Source organism: Scyliorhinus torazame, unplaced genomic scaffold (genome assembly GCF_047496885.1).
Source record: "Scyliorhinus torazame isolate Kashiwa2021f unplaced genomic scaffold, sScyTor2.1 scaffold_1087, whole genome shotgun sequence".
NCBI classification, from domain to species: domain Eukaryota; kingdom Metazoa; phylum Chordata; class Chondrichthyes; order Carcharhiniformes; family Scyliorhinidae; genus Scyliorhinus; species Scyliorhinus torazame.
Window position 1 is genome coordinate 1 of NW_027308814.1, and position 15,000 is coordinate 15,000.

General features: G+C 58.6%; 1 protein-coding gene across 1 annotated transcript in view; it reads right to left on the bottom strand.

Annotated features, from left to right (window-relative positions):
• Positions 1-6,068: 6,068 nt before the first annotated feature.
• Positions 6,069-15,000, bottom strand: part of LOC140407018 (T-box transcription factor TBX6-like) — a gene marked incomplete at its 3' end in the record, with an annotated part of 12,517 nt that continues 3,585 nt past the window's right edge. The window contains exons 3-4 of the mRNA XM_072494804.1: positions 10,735-11,002; positions 6,069-6,215 (exon numbers count right to left, since the gene is read on the bottom strand). Of these exons, the coding sequence (XP_072350905.1) occupies positions 6,069-6,215; positions 10,735-11,002 (415 nt within the window). The remainder of the gene's footprint in view (positions 6,216-10,734; positions 11,003-15,000) is intronic.

Below are 15,000 nucleotides of genomic sequence, written 5' to 3' on the forward strand. Positions count from 1 at the left end.
CCTGATCCGGACACGCCGCCCTGATCCGGACACGCCCGCCCTGATCCGGACACTCCGCCCTGACCCGGACACTCCGCCCTGAGCCGGACACGCCGCCCTGATCCGGACACTCCGCCCTGACCGGACACACCGCCCTGACCCGGACACACCGCCTGATCCGGACACACCGCCCCGACCCGGACACTCCGTCCTGATCCGGACACTCCGCCCTGATCCGGACACTCCGCCCTGATCCGGACACACCGCCCTGATCCGGACACTCCGCCCAGATCGGACACTCCGCCCTGATCCGGACACACCGCCCTGATCCGGACACTCCGCCCTGATCGGACACACCGCCCTGACCCGGACACACCGCCCTGATCCGGACACACCGCCCCGACCCGGACACTCCATCCTGATCCGGACACTCCGCCCTGATCCGGACACTCCGCCCTGATCCGGACACACCGCCCTGATCCGGACACTCCGCCCTGATCCGGACACTCCGCCCTGATCCGGGACACACCGCCCTGACCCCGGACACTCCGCCCTGATCCGGACACTCCGCCCCGATCCGGACACTCCGCCCTGATCCGGACACACCGCCCTGATCCGGACACACCGCCCTGTTCCGGACACTCCGCCCTGATCCGGACACACCGCCCTGATCCGGACACACCCGCCCTGATCCGGACACACCGCCCTGATCCGGACACTCCGCCCTGATCCGGACACTCCGCCCTGATCCGGACACACCGCCCTGACCCGGACACTCCGCCCCGACCCGGACACTCCGCCCTGACCCGGACACACCGCCCTGACCCGGACACTCCGCCTGAGCCGGACCCTCCGCCCTGATCCGGACACACCGCCCCTGATCCGGACACACCGCCCTGATCCGGACACACCGCCCCGACCCGGACACTCCATCCTGATCCGGACACTCCGCCCTGATCCGGACACTCCGCCCTGATCCGGACACACCGCCCTGATCCGGACACTCCGCCCTGATCCGGACACTCCGCCCTGATCCGGACACACCGCCCTGACCCGGACACTCCGCCCTGATCCGGACACTCCGCCCCGATCCGGACACTCCGCCCTGATCCGGACACACCGCCCTGATCCGGACACACCGCCCTGTTCCGGACACTCCGCCCTGATCCGACACACCGCCCTGATCCGGACACTCCGCCCTGACCCGGACACACCGCCCTGATCCGGACACACCGCCCTGATCCGGACACTCCGCCCTGATCCGGACACTCCGCCCTGATCCGGACACACCGCCCTGACCCGGACACTCCGCCCCGACCCGGACACTCCGCCCTGACCCGGACACACCGCCCTGACCCGGACACTCCGCCCTGACCCGGACCCTCCGCCCTGATCCGACACACCGCCCTGATCCGGACACACCGCCCTGATCCGGACACTCCGCCCCGACCCGGACACTCCGCCCCGATCCGGACACTCCGCCCTGACCCGGACACTCCGCCCTGTTCCGGACACTCCGCCCCGACCCGGACACACCACCCTGATCCGGACACACCGCCCTGACCCGACACACCGCCCCGATCCGGACACACCGCCCTGACCCGGACACTCCGCCCTGATCCGGACACACCGCCCTGACCCGGACACTCCACCCCGATCCGGACACACCGCCCTGACCCGGACACTCCGCCCTGATCCGACACACCGCCCTGACCCGGACACTCCGCCCTGATCCGGACACTCCGCCCTGATCCGGACACTCCGCCCTGATCCGGACACACCGCCCTGATCCGGACACTCCGCCCTGATCCGGACACTCCGCCCTGATCCGGACACTCCGCCCTGACCCGGACACTCCAGCCCCTGATCCGGACACTCCGCCCTGATCCGGACACACCGCCCTGACAGGGACACTCCGCCCTGATCCGGACACTCCGCCCTGATCCGGACACACCGCCCTGATCCGGACACACCGCCCTGATCCGGACACTCCGCCCTGACAGGGACACTCCGCCCTGACAGGGACACTCCGCCCTGATCCGGACACACCGCCCTGACCCGGACACACCGCCCTGACCCGGACACTCCGCCCTGATCCGGACACACCGCCCCGATTCGGACACTCCGCCCTGACCCGGACACTCCGTCCTGATCCGGACACATCGCCCTGATCCGGACACTCCGCCCTGATCCGGACACACCGCCCCGACCCGGACACTCCGCCCTGACCCGGACATTCCGCCCTGACCCGGACACATCGCCCTGATCCGGACACACCGCCCTGATCCGGACACACCGCCCTGATCCGGACACATCGCCCTGATCCGGACACTCCGCCCTGACCCGGACACTCCGCCCTGATCCGGACACTCCGCCCTGATCCGGACACACCGCCCTGATCCGGACACTCTGCCCTGACCCGGACACTCCGTCCTGATCCGGACACTCCGCCCTGATCCGGACACTCCGCCCTGATCCGGACACACCGCCCTGACCCGGGACACTCCGCCCCGATCCGGACACACCGCCCTGACAGGGACACTCCACCCTGATCCGGACACACCGCCCTGATCCGGACACTCCACCCTGATCCGGACACTCCGCCCTGACAGGGACACTCCGCCCTGACAGGGACACTCCGCCCTGACCCGGACACTCCGCCCTGATCCGGACACTCCGCCCTGATCCGGACACACCGCCCTGATCCGGACACTCCGCCCTGATCCGGACACTCCGCCCTGATCCGGACACTCCGCCCTGATCCGGACACTCCACCCTGATCCGGACGCTCCGCCCTGATCCGGACGCTCCGCCCTGACCCGGACGCTCCGCCCTGATCCGGACACACCGCCCTGATCCGGACACTCCACCCTGATCCGGACACACCGCCCTGATCCGGACACACCGCCCTGATCCGGACACTCCGCCCTGACCCGGACACTCCGTCCTGATCCGGACACATCGCCCTGATCCGGACACACCGCCCTGATCCGGACACACCGCCCTGATCCGGACACCGCCCTGATCCGGACATTCCGCCCTGACAGGGACACTCCGTCCTGATCCGGACACACCACCCTGATCCGGACACACCGCCCTGACAGGGACACTCCGCCCTGATCCGGACACACCGCCCTGACAGGGACACTCCGCCCTGATCCGGACACTCCGCCCTGACAGGGACACTCCGCCCTGATCCGGACACACCGCCCTGATCCGGACACACCGCCCTGACAGGGACACTCCGCCCTGACAGGGACACTCCGCCCTGACAGGGACACTCCGCCCTGACCCGGACACTCCGCCCTGACCCGGACACTCCGCCCTGACCCGGACACTCCGTCCTGATCCGGACACTCCGCCCTGATCCGGACACACCGCCCTGACAGGGACATTCCGCCCTGATCCGGACACACCGCCCTGACAGGGACACTCCGCCCTGACAGGGACACTCCGCCCTGACCCGACACTCCGCCCTGATCCGGACACTCCGCCCTGATCCGGACACTCCGCCCTGACCCGGACACTCCGCCCTGATCCGGACACTCCGCCCTGATCCGGACACACCGCCCTGACAGGGACACTCCGCCCTGATCCGGACACTCCGCCTGACAGGGACACTCCGCCCTGACAGGGACACTCCGCCCTGATCCGGACACACCGCCCTGACCCGGACACTCCGCCCTGATCCGGACACACCGCCCCGATTCGGACACTCCGCCCTGACCCGGACACTCCGTCCTGATCCGGACACATCGCCCCGACCCGGACACTCCGCCCTGACCCGGACACTCCGCCCTGACCCGGACACATCGCCCTGATCCGGACACACCGCCCTGATCCGGACACTCCGCCCCGATCCGGACACTCCGCCCTGATCCGGACACATCGCCCTGATCCGGACACTCCGCCCTGATCCGGACACTACGCCCTGATCGGACACTCCGCCCTGATCCGGACACACCACCCTGATCCGGACAGTACGCCCTGATCCGGACACTCCGCCCTGATCCGGACACTACGCCCTGATCCGGACACTCCGCCCTGATCCGGACACAGCGCCCTGACCCGGACACATCGCCCTGATCCGGACACACCGCCCCTGACCCGGACACTCCGCCCTGATCCGGGACACACCGCCCTGACCCGGACACATCGCCCTGATCCGGACACACCGCCCTGATCCGGACACTCCGCCCCGATCCGGACACTCCGCCCTGATCCGGACACATCGCCCTGATCCGGACACTCCGCCCTGACCCGGACACTCCGCCCTGATCCGGACACTCCGCCCTGATCCGGACACACGCCCTGATCCGGACACTCCGCCCTGACCCGGACACTCCGTCCTGATCCGGACACTCCGCCCTGATCCGGACACTCCGCCCTGACCCGGACACTCCGCCCTGATCCAGACACACTGCCCCGATCCGGACACACCACCCTGATCCGGACACTCCGCCCTGATCCGGACACTCCGCCCTGACCCGGACACTCCGCCCTGACCCGGACACTCCGCCCTGACCCGGACACTCCGCCCTGATCCGGACACTCCGCCCTGATCCGGACACACCGCCCTGACCCGGGACACTCCGCCCCGATCCGGACACACCGCCCCGACCCGGACACTCTGCCCTGACCCGGACACTCCGTCCTGATCCGGACACTCCGTCCTGATCCGGACACACCGCCCTGATCCGGACACACCGCCCCGATCCGGACACTCCGCCCCGATCCGGACACTCTGCCCTGATCCGGACACTGCGCCTGATCCGGACACTCCGCCCTGACCCGGACACTACGCCCTGATCCGGACACTCCGCCCTGATCCGGACACACCGCCCTGATCCGGACACACCGCCCTGATCCGGACACACCGCCCTGATCCGGACACACCGCCCTGATCCGGACACACCGCCCTGACCCGGACACACCGCACTGACCCGGACACTCCGCCCTGATCCGGACACTCCGCCCTGATCCGGACACACCGCCCTGATCCGGACACTCCGCCCTGACCCGGACACTCCACCCTGACCCGGACACACCGCCCTGATCCGGACACTCCGCACTGACCCGGACACTCCGCACTGATCCGGACACTCCGCCCTGATTCGGACACACCGCCCTGACCCGGACACTCCGCCCTGATCCGGACACTCCGCCCTGATCCGGACACTCCGCCCAGATCCGGACACTCCGCCCTGATCCGGACACTCCGCCCTGATCCGACACACCGCCCTGATCCGGACACACCGCCCTGATCCGGACACACCGCCCTGACCCGGACACTCCGCCCTGACCCGGGACACTCCGCCCTGATCCAGACACACTGCCCCGATCCGGACACACCGCCCTGATCCGGACACTCCCCCCTGATCCGGACACTCCGCCCTGATCCGGACACTCCGCCCTGATCCGGACACACCGCCCTGATCCAGACACACCGCCCCGATCCGGACACTCCGCCCTGATCCGGACACACCGCCCTGATACGGACACACCGCCCTGATCCGGACACTCCGCCCTGACCCGGACACTCCGCCCTGACCCGGACACTCCGCCCTGACCCGGACACTCCGCCCTGATCCAGACACACTGCCCCGATCCGGACACACCACCCTGATCCGGACACTCCGCCCTGATCCGGACACTCCGCCCTGATCCGGACACTCCGCCCTGATCCGGACACTCCGCCCTGATCCGGACACACCACCCTGATCCGGACACACCGCCCTGATCCGGACACACCGCCCTGATCCTGACACTCCGCCCGGATCCGGACACTCCGCCCTGATCCGGACATTCCGCCCTGATCCGGACACACCGCCCTGATCCGGACACACCTCCCTGATCCGGACACTCCGCCCTGATCCGGACACTCCGCCCTGATCCGGACACTCCGCCCTGATCCGGACACACCGCCCTGATCCGGACACACCGCCCTGATCCGGACACTCCGCCCTGATCCGGACACACCGCCCTGATCCGGACACACCACCCTGATCCGGACACTCCGCCCTGATCCGGACACTCCGCCCTGACCCGTACACTCCGCCCCGATCTGGATGGGACATACTGCCCCCTACCTTCTGGTTTTGATAAGCCGTCACCCCCATGAAGTGGGTCTCGGGGAACGTGAACGAGGTGTAACCAGACCAGCGGCGACTGTAGACGTCATTGGCCTGGACAATGTGGATGCGAGGCTGATACTTGTGCATCGAGTGTAGGATAATCTGAGAGGGAACGAGAGAAAGTGATTACTGTATAGACTCAGCGATTACAGGAGGCGGCCATTCAGCCCCTCTCCAGCCTGTTCCCCCCACTCGGCGAGCCTGTGACCAGCCTCCACCCTCCCACCCCCTTCCCCGTGTCCCATCGGGTAACAGAAATCTCTCAATCTCGCCGATTTGAAATGAATGCTTGATCGATTGGCTGCGGGAGGGAGGGAGGTCCAAACTTCCAGCACCTCCGTGTGAGGGAACGTTTCCGAATTTCACTCCCGAAGGGCCGGCCCCTAAATTTATCCACTGCTCCCTCGTCCTAGACCCCCCCACTCCCACCTGGTTCGAGACCCTCCCCCACCCCACCCGCAAGGTGGGAAACATCCTCTCAGTATCTGATACGTCTCAATAGGATCACCTCTCATTCTTCTGCACCCCAATCAGGAATCGGAGATTGGGGTTGGAATGGGAAAGGAGGGATTGGGATTGGGAATAGAATCAGTAAATCGGGATCAGGAATCGGAGATTGGAGTGGAAAATGTGGGATTGGGATTGAATCAGTAAACCGGGATCAGGAATTGGGATTGGAGTGGGAGAGGAGGGATTGGGATTGGGAATAGAATCAGTGAGTCGGAATCAGGAATCGGGATTAAGAACAAAGAACAAAGAAAATTCCAGCACAGGAACAGGCCCTTCGGCCCTCCCAGCCTGCGCCGATCCAGATCCTTTATCTAAACCTGTCGCCTATTTTCCAAGGACCTACTTCCCTCTGTTCCCCGCCCGTTCATATATCTGTCTAGATGCATCTTGAATGATGCTATCGTGCCCGCCTCTACCACCTCTGCTGGCAAAGCGTTCCAGGCACCCACCACCCTCTGCGTAAAAAACTTTCCACGCACATCTCCCTTAAACTTTCCCCCTCTCACCTTGAAATCGTGACCCCCTTGTAATTGACACCCCCACTCTTGGAAAAAGCTTGTTGCTATCCACCCTGTCCATACCTCTCATAATTTTGTAGACCTCAATCAGGTCCCCCCTCAACCTCCGTCTTTCCAACAAAAACAATCCTAATCTACTCAACCTTTCTTCATAGCTAGCACCCTCCATAGCAGGCAACATCCTGGTGAACCTCCTCTGCACCCTCTCGAAAGCATCCACATCCTTCTGGTAATGTGGTGACCAGAACTGCACGCAGTATTCCAAATGTGGCCTAACCAAAGTCCTATACAACTGTAACATGACCTGCTGACTCTTGTACTCAATACCCCGTCCAATGAAGGCAAGCATGCTGTATGCCTTCTTGACCACTCTATCGACCTGTGTTGCCACCTTCAGGGTACAATGGACCTGAACTCCCAGATCTCTCTGTACATCAATTTTCCCCAGGACTCTTCCATTGACCGTATAGTCCGCTCTTGAATTGGATCTTCCAAAATGCATCACCTCGCATTTGCCTGGATTGAACTCCATCTGCCATTTCTCTGCCCAACTCTCCAATCTATCTATATTTTGCTGTATTCTCTGACAGTTCTCCTCACTATCTGCAACTCCACCAATCTTAGTATCATCTGCAAACTTGCTAATCAGACCACCTATACCTTCGTCCAGATCATTTATGTATATCACAAACAACAGTGGTCCGAGCACGGATCCCTGTGGAACACCACTAGTCACCTTTCTCCATTTTGAGACACTCCCTTCCACCACTACTCTCTGTCTCCTGTTGCCCAGCCAGTTCTTTATCCATCTAGCTAGTACACCCTGAACCCCATACGGCTTCACTTTTTCCATCAACCTGCCATGGGAAACTTTATCAAACGCCTTACTGAAGTCCATGTATATGACATCTACAGCCCTTCCCTCATCAATTGTCACTTCCTCAAAGAATTCTATTAGGTTTGTAAGACATGACCTTCCCTGCACAAAACCATGCTGCCTATCACTGATAAGTCTATTTTCTTCCAAATGTGAATCGATCCTATCCCTCAGTATCTTCTCCAACAGTTTGCCTACCACTGACGTCAAGCTCACAGGTCTATAATTCCCTGGATTATCCCTGCTACCCTTCTTAAACAAAGGGACAACATTAGCAATTCTCCAGTCCTCCGGGACCTCACCCGTGCTCAAGGATGCTGCAACGATATCTGTTAAGGCCCCAGCTATTTCGTCCCCCGCTTCCCTCAGTAACCTGGGATAGATCCCATTCGGACCTGGGGACTTGTCCACCTTAATGCCTTTGAGAATACCCAAAACTTCCTCCTTCCTATTGCCTACTTGACCTCGAGTATTTAAACATCCATCCCTCGCCTCAACATCCGTCATGTCCCTCTCCTTGGTGAATACCGATGCAAAGTACTCATTAAGAATCTCACCCATTTCCTCTGACTCCATGCATAAATTCCCTCTTTTGTCTTTGAGTGGGCCAATCCTTTCTCTAGTTACCCTCTTGCTCCTTATATACGAATAAAAGGCTTTGGAATTTTCCTTAACCCTGTTAGCCAAAGATATTTCATGACCCCTTTTAGCCCTCTTTATTGCGCGTTTGAGATTTGTCCTACTTTCCCGATATTCCTCCAAATCTTCATCAGATTTAAGTCGCCTAGATCTTATGTATGCTTCCTTTTTCATCTTAGCTAGTCTCACAATTCCACCCATCATCCATGGTTCCCTAATCTTGCCATTTCTATCCCTCATTTTTACAGGGACATGTCTGTCCTGCACTCTAATCAACCTTTCCTTAAAAGACTCCCACATTTCAAATGTGGATTTACCCTTAAACAGCTGCTCCCAATCCACATTCCCTAGCTCCTGCTGAATTTTGTTATACTTGGCCTTTCCCCAATTTAGCACTCTTCCTTTAGGACCACTCTCGTCTTTGTCCATGAGTATTCTAACACTTATGGAACTGTGATCGTTATTCCCAAAGTAATCACCGACTGAAACTTCAACCACCTGGCCGGGATCATTCCCCAATACCAGGTCCAGTAAGGCTCCTTCCCGAGTTGGACTATTTACATACTGCTCTAAAAAACTCTCCTGGATGCTCCTTACAAATTCTGCTCCATCTACGCCTCCAACACTACATGAGTCCCATTCAATGTTGGGGAAGTTAAAATCTCCCATCACGACCACCCTATTGCTCCTACATTTTTCTATAATCTGTCTACATATTTGTACCTCTACTTCACGCTCGCTTTTGGGAGGCCTGTAGTAAAGTCCCAACAATGTTACTGCACCCTTCCTATTTCTTAGCTCTACCCATATTGCCTCAGTGCTCGAATCCTCCACAGTGCCCTCCTTAATCACAGCTGTGATATCATCTCTGACCAGTAATGCAACTCCTCCACCCCTTTTACCTCCCTCTCTATCCCTCCTGAAGCATCTATACCCTGAGATATTTAGTTGCCAGTCTTGCCCTTCCCTCAACCAAGTCTCAGTAATACCAATAACATTATATTCCCAGGTACTAATCCAAGCCCTAAGTTCATCTGCCTTACCTGCTACACTTCTCGCATTGAAACAAATGCACCTCAGACCACCTGTCCCTTTGCGTTCATCATCTCTTCCCTGTCTACTCTTCCCCTTAGTCACATTGGGTTTATTATCTAGTACCTTACTGGCTTTAGTTGCTGCCTCTTTACTGACCTCTAACTTCCTAATCTGGTTCCCAACCCCCTGCCACATTAGTTTAAAACCTCCCCAGCAGTGTTAGCAAAAGCACCCCCTCGGACATTGGTTCCAGTCCTGCCCAGGTGTAGGCCATCCGATTTGTAATGGTCCCACCTCCCCCAGAACCGGTTCCAATGTCCCACAAATCTGAACCCCTCCCTCCTGCACCATCTCTCAAGCCACGTATTCATTCTGACTATTCTTGAATTTCTACTCTGACTGTCTCGTGGCACTGGTAGCAATCCTGAGATTACTACCTTTGAGGTCCTACTTTTTAACTTATCTCCTAACTCCCTAAATTCTGATTGTAGGACCTCAACCCGATTTTTACCTATATCGTTGGTGCCTATACGCACCACGACAACTGGCTGTTCACCCTCCCCCTTCAGTATGTCCTGCAGCCGATCTGAGACATCCCTGACCCGTGCACCCGGGAGGCAACATACCATTCGGGAGTCTCGTTTTCGACCACAGAAATGCCAGTCTACTCCCCTTACGATTGAATCCCCATGACTATAGCCCTGCCAGTCTTTTTCCCGCCCTTCTGTGCAGCAGAGCCAGCCACGGTGCCATGAGCCTGGCTACTACTGCCTGCCCCTGGTGAGTCATCTCCCCCAACAGTATCCAAAACGGTATTCCTGTTTTGGATGGAGACGACCGCGGGGGACACCTGCACTGCCTTCCTGCTCTTTCTCTGCCTTTTGGTCACCCATTCCCAGTCTCCCATTGGAGTGGGAGAGGAGGGATTGGGATTGGGGATTGAATCAGTAAACCGGGATCAGGAATCGGGGTTGGAGTGGGAGAGGAGGGATTGGGATTGGGGATTGAATCGGGAAGCGAGGGATGGAAACGGTCTACTTACGTGTCCACACTGGTCCAGGGTATTGTTGGTGAGTTTCAGCTTGTGGAACGACACCGGCTGCCTCATCCAGTGTGAGCCGGGAGCGGGAGAATCCGGGTGGATGTAGACGCGGTCCGGCAGGTGGGGCTCCGCTTTTCCACAGGCTTCCCATCGTTGGTTCTGCCACTTGTATCGGAGCGAACCCACAGGGACGAAGTCGATCAGCATCAGGTATTTAGCGTCAGACCCGAGGCCCGATACCCGGACCTGGCAAGCAGGGAACATCCTCCTGGGCAAACCGACAACGGGAAAGAAAACAGAACACCTGGAATACTGTGAACAGTCCTTATCCAAGGAGAGATATACCAGCATTGAGGGCATTCGGGAGAAGGTTCACTCGGTTGACCCCGTTAGGGAGGGGGTTCCTCATAGGGTAGGGGGAGAGAGGGAAGAGTTGGGGGAGAGAGGGAAGAGTTGGGTGAGAGAGGGAAGAATTGGGGAGAGAGGGAAAAGATGGGGGAGAGAGGGAAGAATTGGGGGAGAGCAGGATGCGTTTGGGAGAGAGAGGGAAGGGTTGGTGAGAGGGGGAAGAGTTTGGCGGAGAGGAAAACGTTGGAAGACAGGATGGGGTTGGGGAAGAGAGGGAATATCCAGGGAGGGAGGATTTGGGGCAGGGATGGAGTTGGGAGAGCGTGGGAAGAGTTGGGAGATGGAAGAGAAGGAAGAGTTGGGGTAGAGAGGGAAAAGATGGGGGAGAACGGGAGGAGGTGGGGGAGAGAAGGAAGAGTTGGGGGAGAGAGGGAAGAGTTGGGAGCAGAGAGGGAGGAGTTGGGGGGCAGGAAGAGTTGGGAGAGAGGGGGAGAGTTGGGAGATGGAAGAGACGGAACGGTTGGGGTAGAGAGGGAAGAATTTGGGCGAGAGGGAAGAGTTGGGGAGAATGGGAAGAGTTGTGGAGAGAGTTGGGGGAGAGGGAGAAAAGTTGGGGGAGAGAGGGAAAAGATGGGGGCGAGAGGGAAGAGTTGGGGGTGGAGAGAGGGAAAAGATGGGGGATCATGGTAGGTTGGGGACGAGAAGGAAGAGTTGGGGAGAGAGGTGAGTTGGGGAGAGAAAGGGAAGAGTTGGGGGAGAGAAGGAAGAGTTGGGGGGAGAGGGAAGAGATGGGGTGGAAAGAGGCAAGAGTTGGGGTGGAAAGAGGCAAGAGTTGGGGTAGAGAGAGGAAAGGTTTGGGTGTGAGGAAAGAGTTGAGGAGAGAGGGAAGAGTTGGGGTGGAGAGAGGGACGAATTGGGGAGAAAGGAAAGAGTTGGGGAGAGGGGTGAGTTGCGGAGAGAGGGAAGAGATGGGGAGAGAGGGAGGATTTGGGGAGAGGGGAGAGTTGGGGAGAGAGGGAGGATTTGGGGAGAAAGGGAAGAGTTGGGGAGAGAGGGGAGAGTTGGGAGATGGAAGAGAGGGAAGAGTTGCAGTAGAGAGGGAAGAATGGGGAGAGAGAGAGGGAAGAGATGGGGAGAGAGGGAAGAGTTGTGGAGAGAGATGGAAGAGTTGGGGGAGAGAAGGAAGAGTTGGGGAGAGAAAGGGAAGAGTTGGGGGAGAGAAGGAAGAGATGGGGGAGAGAGGGAAGAGTTGGGGAGAGGGAAGAGTTGTGGAGAGAGATAGAAGAGTTGGGGGAGAGAAGGAAGAGTTGGGGAGAGAAAGGGAAGAGTTGGGGTGGAGAGAGGGAAGAATTGGGGATAAAAGGAAGAGTTGGGGTGGAGAGAGGGAAGAATTAGGGTGGAGAGAGGGAAGAGTTGGGGTGGAGCTGGGAAGAATTGGGGATAAAAGGAAGAGTTGGGGTGGAGAGAGGGAAGAGTTGGGGTGGAGAGAGGGAAAAGATGGGGGAGAGAGGGAAGAGTTGGGGTGGAGCTGGGAAGAATTGGGGATAAAAGGAAGAGTTGGGGTGGAGAGAGGGAAGAGTTGGGGTGGAGAGAGGGAAAAGATGGGGAAGAGAGGCAAGAGTTGGGGGAGAGATAGAAGAATTGGGGTGGAGAGAGGGAGGAGTTGGGGGGAGAGAGGGAAGAGTTGGGGAGAGATAGGGAAGCATTAGGAGGGAGGGATGAGTTGGGGAGAGAGGGAAGAGTTGGGGAGAGTGGGAGGATTTGGGGAGAGAGGGAAGAGTTGGGGAGAGATAGGGAAGCATTAGGAGGGAGGGATGAGCTGGGGAGAGAGGGAAGAGTTGGGGAGAGAGGGAGGATTTGGAGAGAGAGGGAAGAGTTGGGGAGAGAGACGGAAGAGTTTGGGGGAGAGTGGGAATAGTTGGGGCAGAGAGGGAAGAGTTGGGGGAGAGAGAAGAGTTGGGGAGAGAGACGGAAGAGTTTGGGGGAGAGAGGGAAAAGACGGGGGAGAGAGGGAAAAGATTGGGGAGGATGGGAGAAGTTGGGGAGAGAAGGAAGAGATGGGGCAGAGAGGGAAGAGTAGGGGGAGAGGGAAGAGTTGGGGAGAGAGACGGAGGAGTTTGGGGGAGAGCGGGAATAGTTGAGGCAGAGAGGGAAGAGTTGGGGTGAGAGGGGAGTTGGGGAGAGAGGGAAGAGTTGGGGAGAGAAAGGGAAAAGATTGGGGAGGATGGGAGGAGTTGGGGAGAGAGGGAAGAGTTGGGGCAGAGAGGGAAGAGTTGGGGGGAGAGGGAAGAGTTGGGGAGAGAGGGGAGTTGGGGAGAGAAAGGGAAGAGTTGCAGGAGAGAAGGAAGGGTTGGGGAAGAGATGGGGTAGAGAAAGGGAACATCTGGGGAGAGGGGGAAGAGTTGGTAGAGAGAGGGAACAGTTGGGGTGGAGAGAGGGAAAAGATGGGGGAGAGAGGGAAGAGTTGGGGGAGAGATAGAAGAATTGGGGTGGAGAGAGGGAGGAGTTGGGGGGAGAGAGGGAAGAGTTGGGGGAGAGAGGGAAGAGTTGGGGGGAGAGAGGGAGGAGTTGGGGTGAGCGAGGGAAGAGTTGGGGAGAGAGGGGAGGAGTTGGGGAGAGAGAGGGATGAGTTGGGGGGAGAGAGGGAAGAGTTGGGGGGAGAGAGGGACGAGATGGGGGAGAGTTGGGCAGTTAGGGAAGAGTTGGGGGAGAGAGGGAAGAGTTGGGCGGAGAGAGGGAAGAGTTGGGGGGAGAGAGGGAAGAGTTGAGGAAAGAGTTGGTTGAGTGGAAGGAGATGGGGCGAGTTGGAGGGAGAGAGGGAAGAGTTGGAGGGAGAGGAAGAGGAGAGAGGAATGGAAAGAAGGGTTTATGATTGGGTTTGAATTGGGAATGCAGGGATTGGGATTGGCAGGGTTGAGAATGGAGGGATTGTGAATGGAGGGATTGGGAATGGAGGGAATGGGAATGGAGGGATTGGGATTGGAGGGACTGGGAATGGAGGGATTGGGAATGGAGCGATAGGGATTGGATGGATTGGAAATGGAGGGATTCTGATTGGATGGATGGGGATTGGGAGGGATTGGGATTGGACTGATTGGGACTGGAAGAATTGGGATTGGTGGGATTGGGATTGGATGGATGGGGATAGGGAGGGATTGGGATTGGAGGGATGGGGATTGTTTGGGATTGGGATTAGAGGGATATGGATTGGGAGGGATTGGGATTGGAGGGATTGGAATTAGGAGGGATTGGGATTGGAGGGATGGGGATTGGGAGGGATTGGGATTGGAGGGAATGGGATTGGAGGGATTGGGAATGGAGAAATTGGGATTCGATAAATTGGGATTGGGATTTGATGGATTAGGATTCGCTGGATTGGGATTGGAGGGATTGGCATTGGATAGATTGGGATTAGAGGGATTGGCATTGGAGGGATTGGGATTAGAGGGATTGGGATTAGAGGGATTGGGATTGGAGGGATGGGGACTGGGAATGCAGGGATTGGGGTTGGAGGAATTGGGATTGTAGGGATTGGGAATGGAGGGATTGGGATGGGGAATGGAGGGATTGGGATTGGAGGGATTTGGAGTGGTGGGAATGGGGGGGTTGGTATTGGAGGGTTTGGGATGGGGAATGGAGGGATTGGGAGTGGAGAGATTGGGATTGGGAATGGGAATGGAGGGGTTTGGGACTGGGAGTGGGGTTGGATTGTAAATGGGGTTGGATTGTGAATGGGATTGGGAATTGGATTGGGATTAGGATTGGAGGAATTGGGAATGGATGGATTGGGATTGGAGGGATGAGGACTGGGAATACAGGTATTGGGATTGACAGACTGCAAATGGAGGGATTGGGAATAGGATTGGATTGGGAATGAGATTGAATTGGGAATTGGATTGGGAATTGGATTGGGAATGG